The sequence below is a fragment of the Salvelinus fontinalis genome, chromosome 40 (assembly GCF_029448725.1).
Source record: "Salvelinus fontinalis isolate EN_2023a chromosome 40, ASM2944872v1, whole genome shotgun sequence".
Taxonomy (NCBI): domain Eukaryota; kingdom Metazoa; phylum Chordata; class Actinopteri; order Salmoniformes; family Salmonidae; genus Salvelinus; species Salvelinus fontinalis.
The window spans coordinates 27,800,656-27,815,006 of record NC_074704.1 but is presented as its reverse complement, the minus strand read 5'-3'; the positions used below and the strand labels follow the sequence as shown (position 1 = coordinate 27,815,006).

General features: G+C 43.2%; 1 protein-coding gene across 7 annotated transcripts in view; it reads right to left on the bottom strand.

Moving 5' to 3' along the window:
* Positions 1-14,351, bottom strand: part of LOC129839804 (serine/threonine-protein kinase MARK1-like) — a 93,162-nt gene that overhangs the window by 18,764 nt on the left and 60,047 nt on the right. For all 7 annotated transcript variants that reach the window (XM_055907444.1, XM_055907446.1, XM_055907447.1 and 4 more), the window contains 5 exons: positions 9,296-9,344; positions 4,599-4,664; positions 4,056-4,126; positions 1,791-1,847; positions 1,319-1,555 (listed from right to left, as the gene is read on the bottom strand). In XM_055907444.1, coding sequence (XP_055763419.1) covers positions 1,319-1,555; positions 1,791-1,847; positions 4,056-4,126; positions 4,599-4,664; positions 9,296-9,344 — 480 coding nt within the window. The remainder of the gene's footprint in view (positions 1-1,318; positions 1,556-1,790; positions 1,848-4,055; positions 4,127-4,598; positions 4,665-9,295; positions 9,345-14,351) is intronic.

Here is a 14,351-nt window from a genome sequence, read left to right as displayed (position 1 = left end):
TGATAAATCTCGATAATTTTTCAGAAAAAAAGCTTGAAACTATGTCTAAAGACTGCTGAGGAAGCCATAGGAAAGGGAATCTGGTTGATATCCCTTTAAATGGATGAAAGGAAGGCAATGGAACAGTGATTTTTCAAAATAAGAGTCACTTCCGGGTTGGATTTCCTCAGGTTTTCACCTGCAAAATCAGTTCTGTTATACTCAGACAATATTTTGACAGTTTTTGAAACTTTGAGTGTTTTCTATCCTACTCTGTCAATTATATGCATATTCACGCATCTGGCCCTGAGAAATAGGCAGCTTACATTGGGAACGTTATTTTTACAAACATAAAACATTCTGCCCCCTAGCTTCAACAGGTTTTAACACATGTTGACTTTATGTGAAAAACCTTACTTGGCTAAATATAGCTAGTTAGCTTTCCTCGCTTTTTGGTTAGCTACCTAGCCAGCGTTAGCTCTCGTCTAACGTTACATTAGATAGCGAGCTACCTACCTAGCTAATCAAAACTACATTCATTGGCCAGCTACCTTTATTTGCCTGTCCATTAGCTAGCTATCTTTCAGCTGACAGGTGTTAGCTGGCTTCAGAAGCTAGCTGCTGGACTTTGTACAAGCAAGCTAATGTTTGCTAGTTAGCTTCCTAGCTAACCAAAATATCTGTTTGCATTTATTGATTAACCTCAGCTTGAATACCCCCATATAGCTAGCTATATACAGTAGCCTAGGTTTGTTCGCATACACTTATGACTGGCAGCATGGTGCAAGCAGCTGTGTTGTTGCCGAGCAACCGACCCAGTGTTATTACTCGAAGTTTGGGCAAAAAGAAAAATATGTTAACATTGTCAGAAATGCTACAAAAAGGTAGCACATCGTTGTTTCTTAAAGGACGGAAATGTGCACGTGCGTGATAAATTATACATTTAATAAAAAAATAATTTTTAAAAGCATTTAAGTCCAATGGTCACTTTATGGACGCTATAGTCTCGTTTTAATCTGACGTCCAGAATTTGAGCTAGGTAGGCACAACAAATACTCCTATAACTCAATTGCTAATGACCCTGTTAAAAAAAATATTTAAAAAAATACACCATTACGGACGGCTCATGGCGAAAGAGGCGGGGAGTATGTTGTGTACCTCCAATAAAGTAGATTTGCTCATTTTTAAATCGAGATTGGTGTCATATTGGAATTTAACACTGAGCTTCAACCAATATCTATAACATTATGACCCATAGGTTCCTTACAGAATTTCCCCCAAAATCCACACACACACACACACACACACACATATACATACAACCCCCCACCAAACACACCTTTAGATTCTGTCCATCAAAGGGCAGTGAGCCGCTGACAAGTGTGTACAGTATGACCCCCAGGCTCCAGACGTCCACCTCGGGCCCGTCATACTTCTTCCCCTGGAACAGCTCTGGGGCAGCGTAGGGCGGGGAGCCACAGAACGTGTCCAGCTTACTGCCTAGGGTAAACTCATTGCTAAAGCCGAAGTCTGCAATCTTGATGTTCATGTCTGCGTCCAGGAGTAGGTTCTCAGCCTGATTTGAGATTGGAAGAGGGGGAGAGTGGGGTGAGCATCTGTATACGAGAGACACAGCAGACAGAAAGACGGATATACATTGATCGAGAGAGAGAGTCTGTCTCTCAATCTGTATCGATCAATGTCTACTCAGAGACACACTCAGACAGTGAGTCACAGACAGACACATGTGTGTGTGACCCTTGATGGCGCAAAGTTCCAATGCTACAGCATGGTATGGTATTGGTTTTCACCTTCAGATCCCTGTGGACGATCCTCTTCTGATGGCAATACTGCACTGCAGAGACAATCTGAAAGAGAAAATTCTGTTGGATTGTTTTTCAATCCATTCCTAGGGGTCTCTCAGGCTGTACATTTCTACCCCAGCATTAACACACTTGATTTAACTAAATCAACAAATTACCAAGCTAAGCGAACAAATCTCAATGGTAGATTTAGCCGCTACGCTATCGCTCTACTGACGGCTAATGAATCTCTACAGCTAGTCAGCATTAGCCGCTAAGCTATGCTACGCTACAAATTATTTAGTCCCCATTCCTAGCAGAGGTTGGATTGCATTAGCCTCCTTGCAATAAGGCTAATCAAATCTCTCATCAGTCAGATATAGGGTACTCTGTTTGAATGCTACACAGATAAGTCATCCTTCCTCCCTCGAGGTATGCTAACGCTACATCAATTCTGACAAGACTGGATAGGACAACACTACAATGAAGTGGACGCCACACATTTTCCAGGGCCGAATTCATAAAGTATCTCCAGAGTAGGAGTACTGACCTAGGATCAGGTCCCCTCGGTCCATATGATCTCATTATGATCTAAAAAAGCAGATCCTAGATCAGCAGTCCTATTCTGAGACACATAATATGGGCACTGATCTGTTAGCTTAGGTGAACAGATTTTACCTGCGCGAAAAATGGATTACCCCTCTACAGTTCTTAATCGTAGCCTATCACCCAAGTTTGGTAGCTATGCTGCTGGAGGCACTTTCTGACCATGGGCTTGGTCGTTCATGCGGTGGTTACAATATAGGTTATCACTGATAAATATTACCATAAAAAGTAAACGAGTTGGGTACAGTGAAAGACCGCATTTTTTTACATGCAAATCGGATTGGATACAGTGTTGGATTATTTAAATATCAGTCTCATTTTAACTTCAGAGTTGCTTTTTTCTTTGAGGGCTAAATCGGGGACATTTCCAGGGACAGGCCACCAGAATCTGGGACTGTCCCGGAAACTGGGGACGTCTGGTCACCTTACAGTTAGCTCAAAGGAGAGATAAAGGAAGGATGCAAAGAAAAGGTTAGACATTAGCCCCATTCCAAATGACCAGTTTAGACTTTTTGTGCAATTCTATATTGACTCCTAGGTAGATCTGAAAGGACTGGCTAGGGGTCAGCAATATAGTAATAGATTGACCGTGCGCTCTGAATTTTTTGTCATGTTCCTTACACCTATCCAATTGCTTCAGATCTACAAATGTGGTGGGTAGTGGATATGGGCTAGGGGTCGTTTCTGGACAGGGCCATTGACCAACATAAACCTTATATACTTGGGAGAGACACTTCATAAAAGGATTCTGTTATGCTTAAGGACTACCACTAGAGTCCAGGGGAAAGGCCTAGGACCTGTTTCTAGACGGGGCCATTGACTAACCTTATATACTTAAGGGGAATCCGAGCTTCCGCTTAAGTCAAATTTTCACTTAGTCACGCAAGGATGCTGCGATGCCAAAACACCACCACTAGAGGTCAGTGTGGGTTGACAGACAGAAGTACACTAGGGGAGTAATAAAGTACTTCTTTAATGATGTTCTGTATTTCTGCTTGGTGAATCAGCACGAGGTCTGTGCGTGCTGAGTAACAGATATGGGAATTTCATGAGCACACACACACGCTCGCTCGCAAACACTTTACTGCGATGTTATCAACTCACACACACACTGGCTGGCTTGTAGAATACACACACTGTAAGAGACATGCCCGACCTCGCCTGTAGGACTCAAAGTGGCATGACACACAACCTAATAGACAGCTGGCGCCGATGACATGGATGCCGATTAAGGCAGCCCCCCGCACCTCTCTGATTCAGAGGGGTTGGGTTAAAATGTGGAAGACGCATTTCAGTTGAATGTATTCAGTTGTACAACTGACTAGGTACCCCCCCCCCCCCCCTTTCCTGTAGAACATGAACACACATGCAGTCATACACGCGCTGTCTGTTCCCAGGAGGTCATTAGCTCATCTATGTATTCGGAGCACGGACCCGCCTCCTGCAGTGCCTCTCTCTCCTTTCCTCCCTCCCCACTGGAGATTGATGACAGAGGATATGTCTGGTGACATCGCTGCACCCCTTCACACAGCGGTTTTCAGCAGTGTGTGTGCGCACGCACGCGCTTGTATCGCTATACTCTGTGTGTTTGCTTGCGGGAGCGTGTCCGTGTGTGTGTGAGTCTGCAGTTGTGTGTGACCGAGTGCGTGTGTGTTAGCAGTAACTCACCTGGCGAAACTTGGCCCGAGCCTCCTTTTCCTTCATCCTTCCATGTGCAACTAAGTAGTCAAATACCTCACCTGGACAGGGCGAGAGAAAGAAAGAGCGTGGTCTGGCGTGAGGGAGGAAACACATCCACTGCAAACCAAAAAGCTTAGGCAGCTCCAGTCCGTGAGAGCCGCAGGTGTGCAGGCTTTTGTTCCAGCCCAACTCTAACACACCTGATTCAAGTCATCAGCTAATTACAATCTTTAGTTTGTACCAGAATAATATGAATAATTTGGCGTCTTAGCTGATGTAGAATAAAAGCCTGCACACAATGCGGATCTCCAATAGCTGGGAGTTGTCTGCCAATGTGCTAGTATAGTTACTCTTTAAGGTGCACACAAAATATACAAATGTCTCAAAAGAAAGAGAACGGTGTGCTTAATGAACCCGGGAAAAGACAATTATGGTCAAAACATTTATCACTTGCCCAATAAAATACGTGGGGGGAAGCAGTAGAGTTAAGACAGTCATTTTAGATTCAATCATTATTTTGTTCATACTCACCACCACTGGCGTACTCCATTATCAAATAAAGTGTCTTCTCAGTCTCAATGACTTCAAACAATTTAACTGGAGAGAAAAGGAGAGAAATGGTGGATGAGTGAGGAAAGCCAATGAGGACAACACATCCTGTCAACTACTAGCTGACAGACGAAAAGGGTGCATCTATACTGAGCAAAAATATAAAATGCAACAATTTCAAAGATTTTACTGAGTTACAGTTCAGACAAGGAAATCAGTCAATTTAAATAAATTAATTAGGCCTTTATCTATAGATTTCCCATGACTTGGCAGGAATGCACACACTCGGCCATGGGTTGGCCTTGGAGGGCATAGGTCCACCCACTGGGGAGCCAGAACCAGCCAATCAGGATGTGTTTTTATAACAAAAGGGCTTCATTACAGACAGAAATACTCCTGCAGGTGAAGAAGCCATATGTGGAGGTACTGTAAAACGACTTTGGAGACCGCTTATGGTAGAGAAATGAACATTAAATTCTCTGGCAACAGCTCTGGTGGACATTCCTGCAGTCAGCATGGCAATTGCACACTCCCTCAAAACTTGAGACACCTGTGGTATTGTGTGACAAAACTATACATTTTAAAGTGACCTTATGGTCCCCAGCACAAGGTGCACCTGTGTAATGATCATGATGTTTAATCAGCTTCTTGATATGCCACAGCTGTCAGGTGGATGGATTATCTTGGCAAAGGAGAAATGCTCACTAACAGGGCTGTAAACAAATTTGTGCGCAACATTTGAGAGAAATAAGCTTTTTGTGTGTATGAAAAAAACCCAAAGCCATGTATTGCACAAAGAAAGTGATTCATTTCTCATTGCTCTGATGCATAAAGGCTCTTTCAAATGCGCACACAAAAGCGTGCGCACACACATCATACCCCCCCCCCCCCGTGTGTGTGCGCACGCTTTTGACTTAGACACACGTCACAGACAAACACATTTTTCAATGAACTACAACGAAACCACACCAACCCCTTCCATCTAGCCATCTCCTCCTAGGACACCCCCCGCCCCACACACATGTAGACACATACAGCTGCCTGACAATGTGGAGACTAGAGGTCGACCGATTATGATTTTTCAACGCCGATACCGATTATTGGAGGACCAAAAAAGCCGATACCGATTAAATCAGCTGATTTTTTATTTATATATATATTTGTAATAATGACAATTACAACAATACTGAATGAACACTTATTTTAACTTAATATAATACATCAATAAAATCAATTTAGCCTCAAATAAAAAATGAAACGTTAAATTTGGTTTAAATAATGCAAAAACAAAGTGTTGGAGAAGAAAGTAAAAGTGCAATATGTGCCATGTAAAAAAGCTAACGTTTAAGTTCCTTGCTCAGAACATAGTGGTTCCTTTTAACATGGTGGTTCCTTTTCGCGCGAGTTTTCAAAATTCCCAGGTAAGAAGTTTTAGGTTGTAGTTATTATAGGAATTATAAGACTATTTCTCTCTATACCATTTTTTATTTCATATATCTTTGACTATTGGATGTTCTTATAGGCACTTTAGTATTGCCAGTGTAACAGTATAGCTTCCGTTCCTCTCCTCGCCCCTACCTGGGCTCGAACCAGGGACACATCGACAACAGCCACCCTCGAAGCATCGTTACCCATCACTCCACAAAAGCCGCAAGGGGAACAACTACTTCAAGGTCTCAGAGCGAGTGACGACACCGATCGAAGCGCTATTAGCGCGCACCCTGCTAACTAGCTAGCCATTTCACATCAGTTACACCAGCCTAATCTTGGGAGTTGATGGGCTTGAAGTCATAAACAGCTCAATGCTTGAAGCCCAGCAAAGAGCTGCTGGCAAATGTACGAAAGTGCTGTTTGAATGAATGCTTACGAGGTCACTGCTGCCTACCACCTCAGTCAGACTGCTCTATCAAATCATATAATTAATTCTAACATAATAAAACAGAAATACGAGCCTTTGGTCATTAATATGGTCAAATTCGCAAACTATCATTTTGAAAACAAGTTTATTCTTTCAGTGAAATATGGAACCGTTCTGTATTTTATCTAACGGGTGGCATCCATATGTCTAAATATTGCGGTTACATTGCACAACCTTCAATGTTATGTCATAATTATGTACAATTCTGGCAAATTAATTACGGTCTTTGTTAGGAAGAAATGGTCTTCACACAGTTCACAACGAGCCAGGTGGCCCAAACTGCTGCATATACCCTGACTCTGCTTGCACGGAACGCAAGAGAAGTGACACACTTTCCCTAGTTAAAAGAAATTCATGTTAGCAGGCAATATTAACTAAATATGCAGGTTTAAAAATATATACTTGTGTATTGATTTTAAAGAAAGGCTATGATGTTTATGATTAGGTACATTGGTGCAACGACAGTGCTTGTTTCGCGAATGCGCTTGTTAAATCATCACCCGTTTGGCGAAGTAGGCTATGATTCAATGATAAATTAACAGGCACCACATCGATTATATGCAACGCAGGACAAGCTAGATAAACTAGTAATATCATCAACCATGTGTCGTTAACTAGTGATTATGTTAAGATTGATTGTTTTTTTTACAAGATAAGTTTAATGCTAGCGAGCAACTTACCTTGGTTTCTTGCTGCACTCGCGTAACAGGTAGTCACAGCCTGCCACGCAGTCTCCTCGTGGAGTGCGATGTAATCGGCGTCCAAAAATGCAGATTACCGATTGTTATGAAAACGGCCCTAATTAAATCGGCCATTACGATTAATCGGTCGACCTCTAGTGGAGACCGGCACGCTGAGTTTCAACATGTAAAGGAATGAAATAACCCCCTTCCTGTCACACTCATTTCATTACTCTGGTTCCTGTCACACTCATTTCATTACTCTGAGCATAGAACGGGAAGAGAGAAAGGTAGTAAGAGACTGAAGATTTGATCAGGGCTGGACTCAACTCAAATTGACCTGACTATTAAAATATAATGACGATGACTTAAATTGTCCATTGTCTTAAGGAAACAGATTTGTCTTAAGACAATAAGCCAGCTATCGAGAGCAAAGCCACCCTAACAAAGCCAGCCCTGCCCATCCACTCAACTAGCCTGGTCCCAGATCGGTTTGGGCTCTTACCAACTACATAGCTGTCATTGTCAAGCCAAACATGTTTGACATAATGCGTGACAAAGAGCTGGCATGATCGCTAAAACAGACTGGCGCTCAGGCTACCACTCAACTACTGCTTCAACCCGTTCCCATCAGGTCAGGAGGTCAGATGCGTTAGATTTGGATTAGTTCTAAAAATGGGATTCATCAGCCTAAATTGAACAACAATAAAAAAAAAGGTACTGCAGACATTACAATGATTGGAAACATAACCCAAAAACAGAGAGACAGTACATGCCAGTTATGGCTGAAAGAAATTGTATCGGTTGGTGAATAATAGGTTTTAAAAAGCAACTTGGCGAGTCTGGGGTTTTTAAGTGACACTGGTTACCTTCAGATAAATCTCTGCCCTTGCCTTGAAGCGTGTGTGTGTGTGTATTGTGTAACCATTCCCAGGCCCAGGGTCTTAATGATGCCAACGCCCAGTCCAAATGATGTTTTATGGGAGCACTTCCGACCCCCCGCTGGCTAGCCGGAATGGGCCGGACCGGACCAGGAGCATCTCAAAGTCAACCGGAATGGGATCCGGTCGAAAACAAATCATTACATTTACATTTAAGTCATTTCGCTGACGCTCTTATCCAGAGCGACTTACATTTAACCTTTATTTTTTTATTTTTTTTTATTTAACTAGGCAAGTCAGTTAAGAACACACTCTTATTTTCAATGACGGCCTAGGAACAGTGGGTTAACTGCCTTGTTCAGGGGCAGAACGACAGATTTGTACCTTGTCAGCTCGGGGATTTGAACTTGCAACCTTTCGGTTACTAGCCCAACGCTCTAACCACTAGGCTACCCTGCCGCAATCATACTAATAAGGGCTGCCGGCTCCCTTTTCGTCACTGCACAGCGACATCCCGGAATGCCGTTTCATCCTGGAATGCCGCTTCGCTTTCCATCAAGTTCTCCTGTAATTGGTTTGTTATTCTTTTTATTTGATGAATCCTTTATCTAGCCTGGCAAAGTCCCATTGATAGAGTAAAATGTTTTGCTCTGGACAAGAGGTAGCATAAAAACATTAATAGGAAGACAATGCATACATGTACTTATCCGAGGTCAAGTCTCCCGAGCTGGCGCAGCGGTCTAAGTCACTGCATCTCAGTGCTTGAGGTGTCACTACAGACCCTGGTTCGATTCCAGGCTGTATCACAACCGGCCGTGATTGAGAGTCCCATGGGGCGGCGCACAATTGGGCCAGGGTCGTTAGGGTTTAGCCGGGGTAGGCCGTCATTGTAAATAAGAATTTGTTTGCCTAGTTAAATAAAAAAATGGAGTCTTTGGGTGATATGTTTTTTTTTTTTAATAGATAGCTCTGTTCTCAAAACTGTCCACGTCACAGAGTATGGAAAGAAATTGATACAAATGAATTGGATGTTGTACAATAGGTTTTGAAAGACGTTGTGTTAAGTGGTAGTAATATGGTAGTGTTAGTATTAATATGGTAGCGTTCGGAGTAATACGGTACAATCTCGCTTGACACTGGCATTGCTTTTGAAAATAACTTGCATTGTGAGGATAGAATAGATGTGTTGGTTGGTCTTACCTATATTGGGGTGATTCAAGATCTTCATGATCCTGACTTCACGAAAGAGCTGTGAACAGAAGAGAGAAAGACACCATCTACAATCATAATCTCCTGCAATCAAGCTCACTGTCAGGGATCATTCGTCATTTCCATCACGGAAATCAAGGAAACAAAATAACCAAGAACAAAATCAGTTTTGAAAGTGAAATAAGATAACTTTGTCTTCTTGCACAGAAGTTGGATTTGTATCTTGACTGGAATGACTGGAGCATATTATTATTATCATCTCCTGATGATAATTGGTGGTAATGTGAGTGTTCAAGAGCTTCTCTGTCGTTTAAAAAAGCCCAACACAAACAGGGCCACATTCAGGTCATCGAGCAGTTGCAGTGTTTTTTTGGATGACAATGCAGCTGCATTGAACAGATGTTTCAAATGAACAACATGAGCATTTCAGGGTACAACACCAAGATTAAACATCTGTTGTAAATAGTTTCGGGCAGTTCCCAAACTGGCGGCTCGCCGGCCGAATTTGGGCCGCGGGTGATTTATATTTGGCCACCCAAGTTCTTAGCAAAAACACAAAAAAGTTGAGTTATTATTGATGGACACAAAAGACAAAAAATAACACCAGCAAATCAGTTCTAAGTGATTTTAATTTTGGAAAATTGTTCCACAGAATTCCCACACATATTAGAGAGATACTGTATATGTGATTGTATACAAATGCAAGCAAGGTTTGAAATTATTATATATCTGTTTGGGCTTCTTGCAGTCAATTTGCAGTGTACAAATGATTTGTAATTATGTTCCGGCCCCCTGACCATCCGCTCAAGAAAAGATCGGCCTGCGGCTGAATCTAGTCGATGATCCCTGGTTTAGGGTGTACATCACTAATCAAACTTCGGTTTAAAATCAAACTTCTGTCTAGGATCAAGACATGGATGCTGCATTCTGGGAATTACCATTCAATGAGATTAAAGTGCACACCTCTGGCCATGTACCATACCAGACAGTCGATACCATTGCTGGGCAGCTGCTGTGACACACCTAATTGTAGAACCTCTGGACTGCCCCTTTTATTCCAACAATAAACAGAACAATAGTTGAATGTTACCCAACAAGTCCACATAGACATTTTACAGAAGTGTAACTAGAATACGGGCTTTAAAAAGAGCTGGAGATATGATTGACATGCCTGCTGAAGTGGAGTAGAACATTAGGCACTTTCATCTTTGACTGCTCATGTGTGCAGCTAATTTGTCACTGCTTCATAGATGGATGGCAGGCTTTGTATCTGAGTGTGGGTGTACTGTGTGTGTTAAAGTGAGTGAATTAATAGTGTGCGTGCGCTTACTGTGTGTGTTTGACAGACTCCCATCATGGCTAATGGGGTCCGCAGGGCAACAGTCCCTGTGGCGCACCGTTACCCGTGTGATTAGGCAGCCTCTGTCAAGCGGTGACAGGGTGCTGTAACATGTGTTGGCTGCCTGTCCGCTCCTCCCGACTCCCTCCTCTCCCAGAGGGCGAACGAGGACCAGTACAGAAAACATTCCATTCACCCTGCCACATTGTCTGTAGTGGTCAAGTTACCAACATTTAGCGAACAAAACGATACACCGAGTCAAGTATCACGATAAATAAAATACAATTTGATTAGGTCAACTGCCCGGAATACAACAGGTGTAGATCTTAGTGAAACGCTTACTTACGAGCCCCTAATCAACAATGCAGTAAAAACAAAAAAAACAGATAAGAAGAAATATAAAAGTAACAAGTAATTAAAGAGCAGCAGTAAAATAACAATAGCGAGACTAAATACAGGGGGGGTACCAGTACAGAGTCAATGTGCGGGGGCACCGGTTAGTTGAGGTAATATGTAGGTAGAGTTATTAAAGTGACTATGCATAGATGATAACAACAGAGAGTAGCAGCGGTGTGAAAGAGGGGGAGGGAGGGGGCAATGCAAATAGTCTGGGTAGCCATTTGATTAGGTCTTATGAGTCTTATGGCTTGGGGGTAGAAGCTGTTAAGAAGCCTCTTGGACCTAGACTTAGCGCTTCGGGACCGCATGCCGTGCGGTAGCAGAGAGAACAGTCTATGACTAGCGTGGCTAAAGTCTTTGACAGTTTTTAGGGCCTTCCTCTGACACCACCTGGTGTGGAGGTCCTGGATGGCAGGAAGCTTGGCCCCGGTGATGTACTACCCTCTGTAGTGCCTTGCAGTCGGAGGCCGAGCAGTTGCCATACCAGGCAGTGATGCAACCAGTCAGGATGCTCTCGATGATGCAGCTGTAGAACTCTTTGAGGATCTGAGGACCCATGCCAAGTCTTTTCAGTCTCCCGAGGGGGAATATCGCGAGTAGGGATGCACGATATATCAGTTAACAAACATATCGGAATCGGCTGATGTTTAGTTTAACACTGATGATAAAAACCGATGTCAAAGCTAGTGTGCATACCTATATAACGTATATAACCACTTGAGTTGTGCCGTGGTGGAGAGCTTTGTGGGCTATACTCTCAGGATGGTAAGTTGGTGGTTGAAGTTAACCCTCTAGTGTTGTGGGGGCTGTGCTTTGGCAAAGTCGGTGGGGTTATATCCTGCCTGTTTGGCCCTGTCCGGGGGTATCGTCGGATGGGGCCACAGTATCTCCTGATCCCTCCTGTCTCAGCCTCCATGCTGCAGTAGTTTGTGTGTCGGGGGGCTAGGGTCAGTCTGTTATATCTGGAGTATTTCTCCTGTCTTATCCGGTGTCCTGTGTGAATTTAAGTATGCTCTCTCTAATTCTCTCTTTCTCTTGTTCTCTCACTCAGAGGACCTGAGCCCAAGGACCATGCCTCAGGACTACCTGGCCTGATGACTCCTTGCTGTCCAGTCCACCTGGCCGTGCTGCTGCTCCAGTTTCAACTGTTCCGCCTGCGGATATGGAACCCTGACCAGTTCACCGGACGTGCTACCTGTCCCAGACCTGCTGTTTTCAACTCTCTAGAGACAGCAGGAGTGGTAGAGATACTCTGAATGATCGGCTATGAAAAGCCAACTGACATTTACTCCTGAGGTGCTGACGTGTTGCACCCTCAACAACCACTGTGATTATTATTATTTGACCCTGCTGGTCATCTATGAACATTTGAACATCTTTGCCATGTTCTGTTATAATCTCCACCCAACACAGCCAGAAGAGGACTCGCCACCCCTCATAGCCTGGTTCCTCTCTAGATTTCTTACAAGGCTCTGGCCTTTCTAGGGAGTTTTTCCTAGCCACCGTGCTTCTACACCTGCATTGCTTGCTGTTTGGGGTTTTAGGCTGGGTTTCTGTTCAGCACTTTGAGATATCAGCTGATGTAAGAAGGGCTATATAAATAGATTAGATTTATTTGATTAAGGTACATGACGTAATAACGGCACGTAAAATGTTGCGTTACACGTGCAACACAGCATTCCTAACCTAGCTCACACAATGTCTGCTGTGTGGATCGAGGAGTCAACAAGTCGAGCAGTCATTTGAAAGAGTAAGAACGTTTCAGCGAGACAACTCAAAGGCGAAATGCATTAAAGCCAAGATAATGGAATTCCTTGCCCTTGACAATCAACCGTTCTCTGTCGTGGGTGATGTTGGCTTTCGCGGACTGGTCAAGCACCTGTACACACTACCAAGTGCGCTATTTTTCAAATGTTGCCCTACCGGAGTTACACAGTAATAGCGTCACTGCTATCATCTTCGCGGCATACAGAACATATTATGGAACACCGTTTGGGTCCTTGCGTGTCAAAAAAGACACAGTAGCACTGTCAAAGCTGTAAAGAAAAGTCAGCAAACAAGCAAACACTGGCCACGAATGATGTGTTTACAATACTGTGTTGGTAATAAAGCATAATTTGTTTGACAGCAACTTCTGGGGTAGCTAGCTTTAGCTTGGTAACCTAGCTAGCACCATTACAACCAGCCTGCAAACAATGGCCAATCGAAACTGCAGTCATTTCCATTATTCTTAGGAATCCTTGTTAGTAAGTATTGTTGTTTGCCTATTGAAATTGCACTTCAGTTCATGAAAACAAATAGCTAGCCAGCTACTTAACCCCGTTGCCCAAAGCTAACGTTATAAGCAGCCAGTTAGCTTCATCTGGCTAGTGAGGCTCAACCGGACCGGGTGGTGAAGCTAGCCACAATAAGGATTAGGTACAAGTGGAATTTGCGGTTTGCCTTCAAAATAAAAGTAATTGACAGTGATGCAAATCTATACAAATAGTGTAATTATGCCATACTTTTATTTTGAAAGCTAACCGCAAAGTCCACTATTGTGGCTAATCCTTATTGAGGCAAGCTTCACAGATGGGTCCGACCCCCATTAATCATTAAATTAGGATTATTTTAGATGACACCTAGCCATATAGTTAGCTAGCTATCTATAGCTACTGAAACAGATTACGTCGTGTTATTTGACGTGTATCTTTTTTGACACGCAAAGACCCAAACGGCGTTACATAGAAATCTGGTTGAGAATGAAACTGAACAACGAAACAGCCAGTAAGTGAAATAAATAGGTTTTGATGATGTTTTACTGGTAATGGGGACATACGTAAATGCCAACAAAATTACTTTTTGGTCAATGTGGAGGGTGTGTGTGTGTGTAACCTGTTTTTAACTAGGCAAGGCAGATAAGCACAAATTCTTATTTCCAATGACGGCCAGATGACACTGGGCCAATTGTGCGCCACACTATGGCACTCCCAATCACAACCGGATGTGATACAGCCTGGATTCGAACCAGGGACTGTAGTGACGTCTCTTGCACTGAGATGCAGTGCCTAAGACCGCTGCGTGCATGTGTGTTTGTTAACTATTTAACTGTACTAGAACGCTTAAAAGGCCGCTAAAATGTTTGATATCGTATCGGGTTTTTTGGCAAGGAAAATAACGGTATCAGCCAAAAATGTTATATCGGTGCATTACTAATCGCGAGTAGCATCACGATACCACAGTGGAAAAAAATCTGAGTGGTCTAGCATCCTGTTCGCCCTATCCCAACACTTGTTCACGTTTTCTAAACGTTATGCACGTGCTACACAA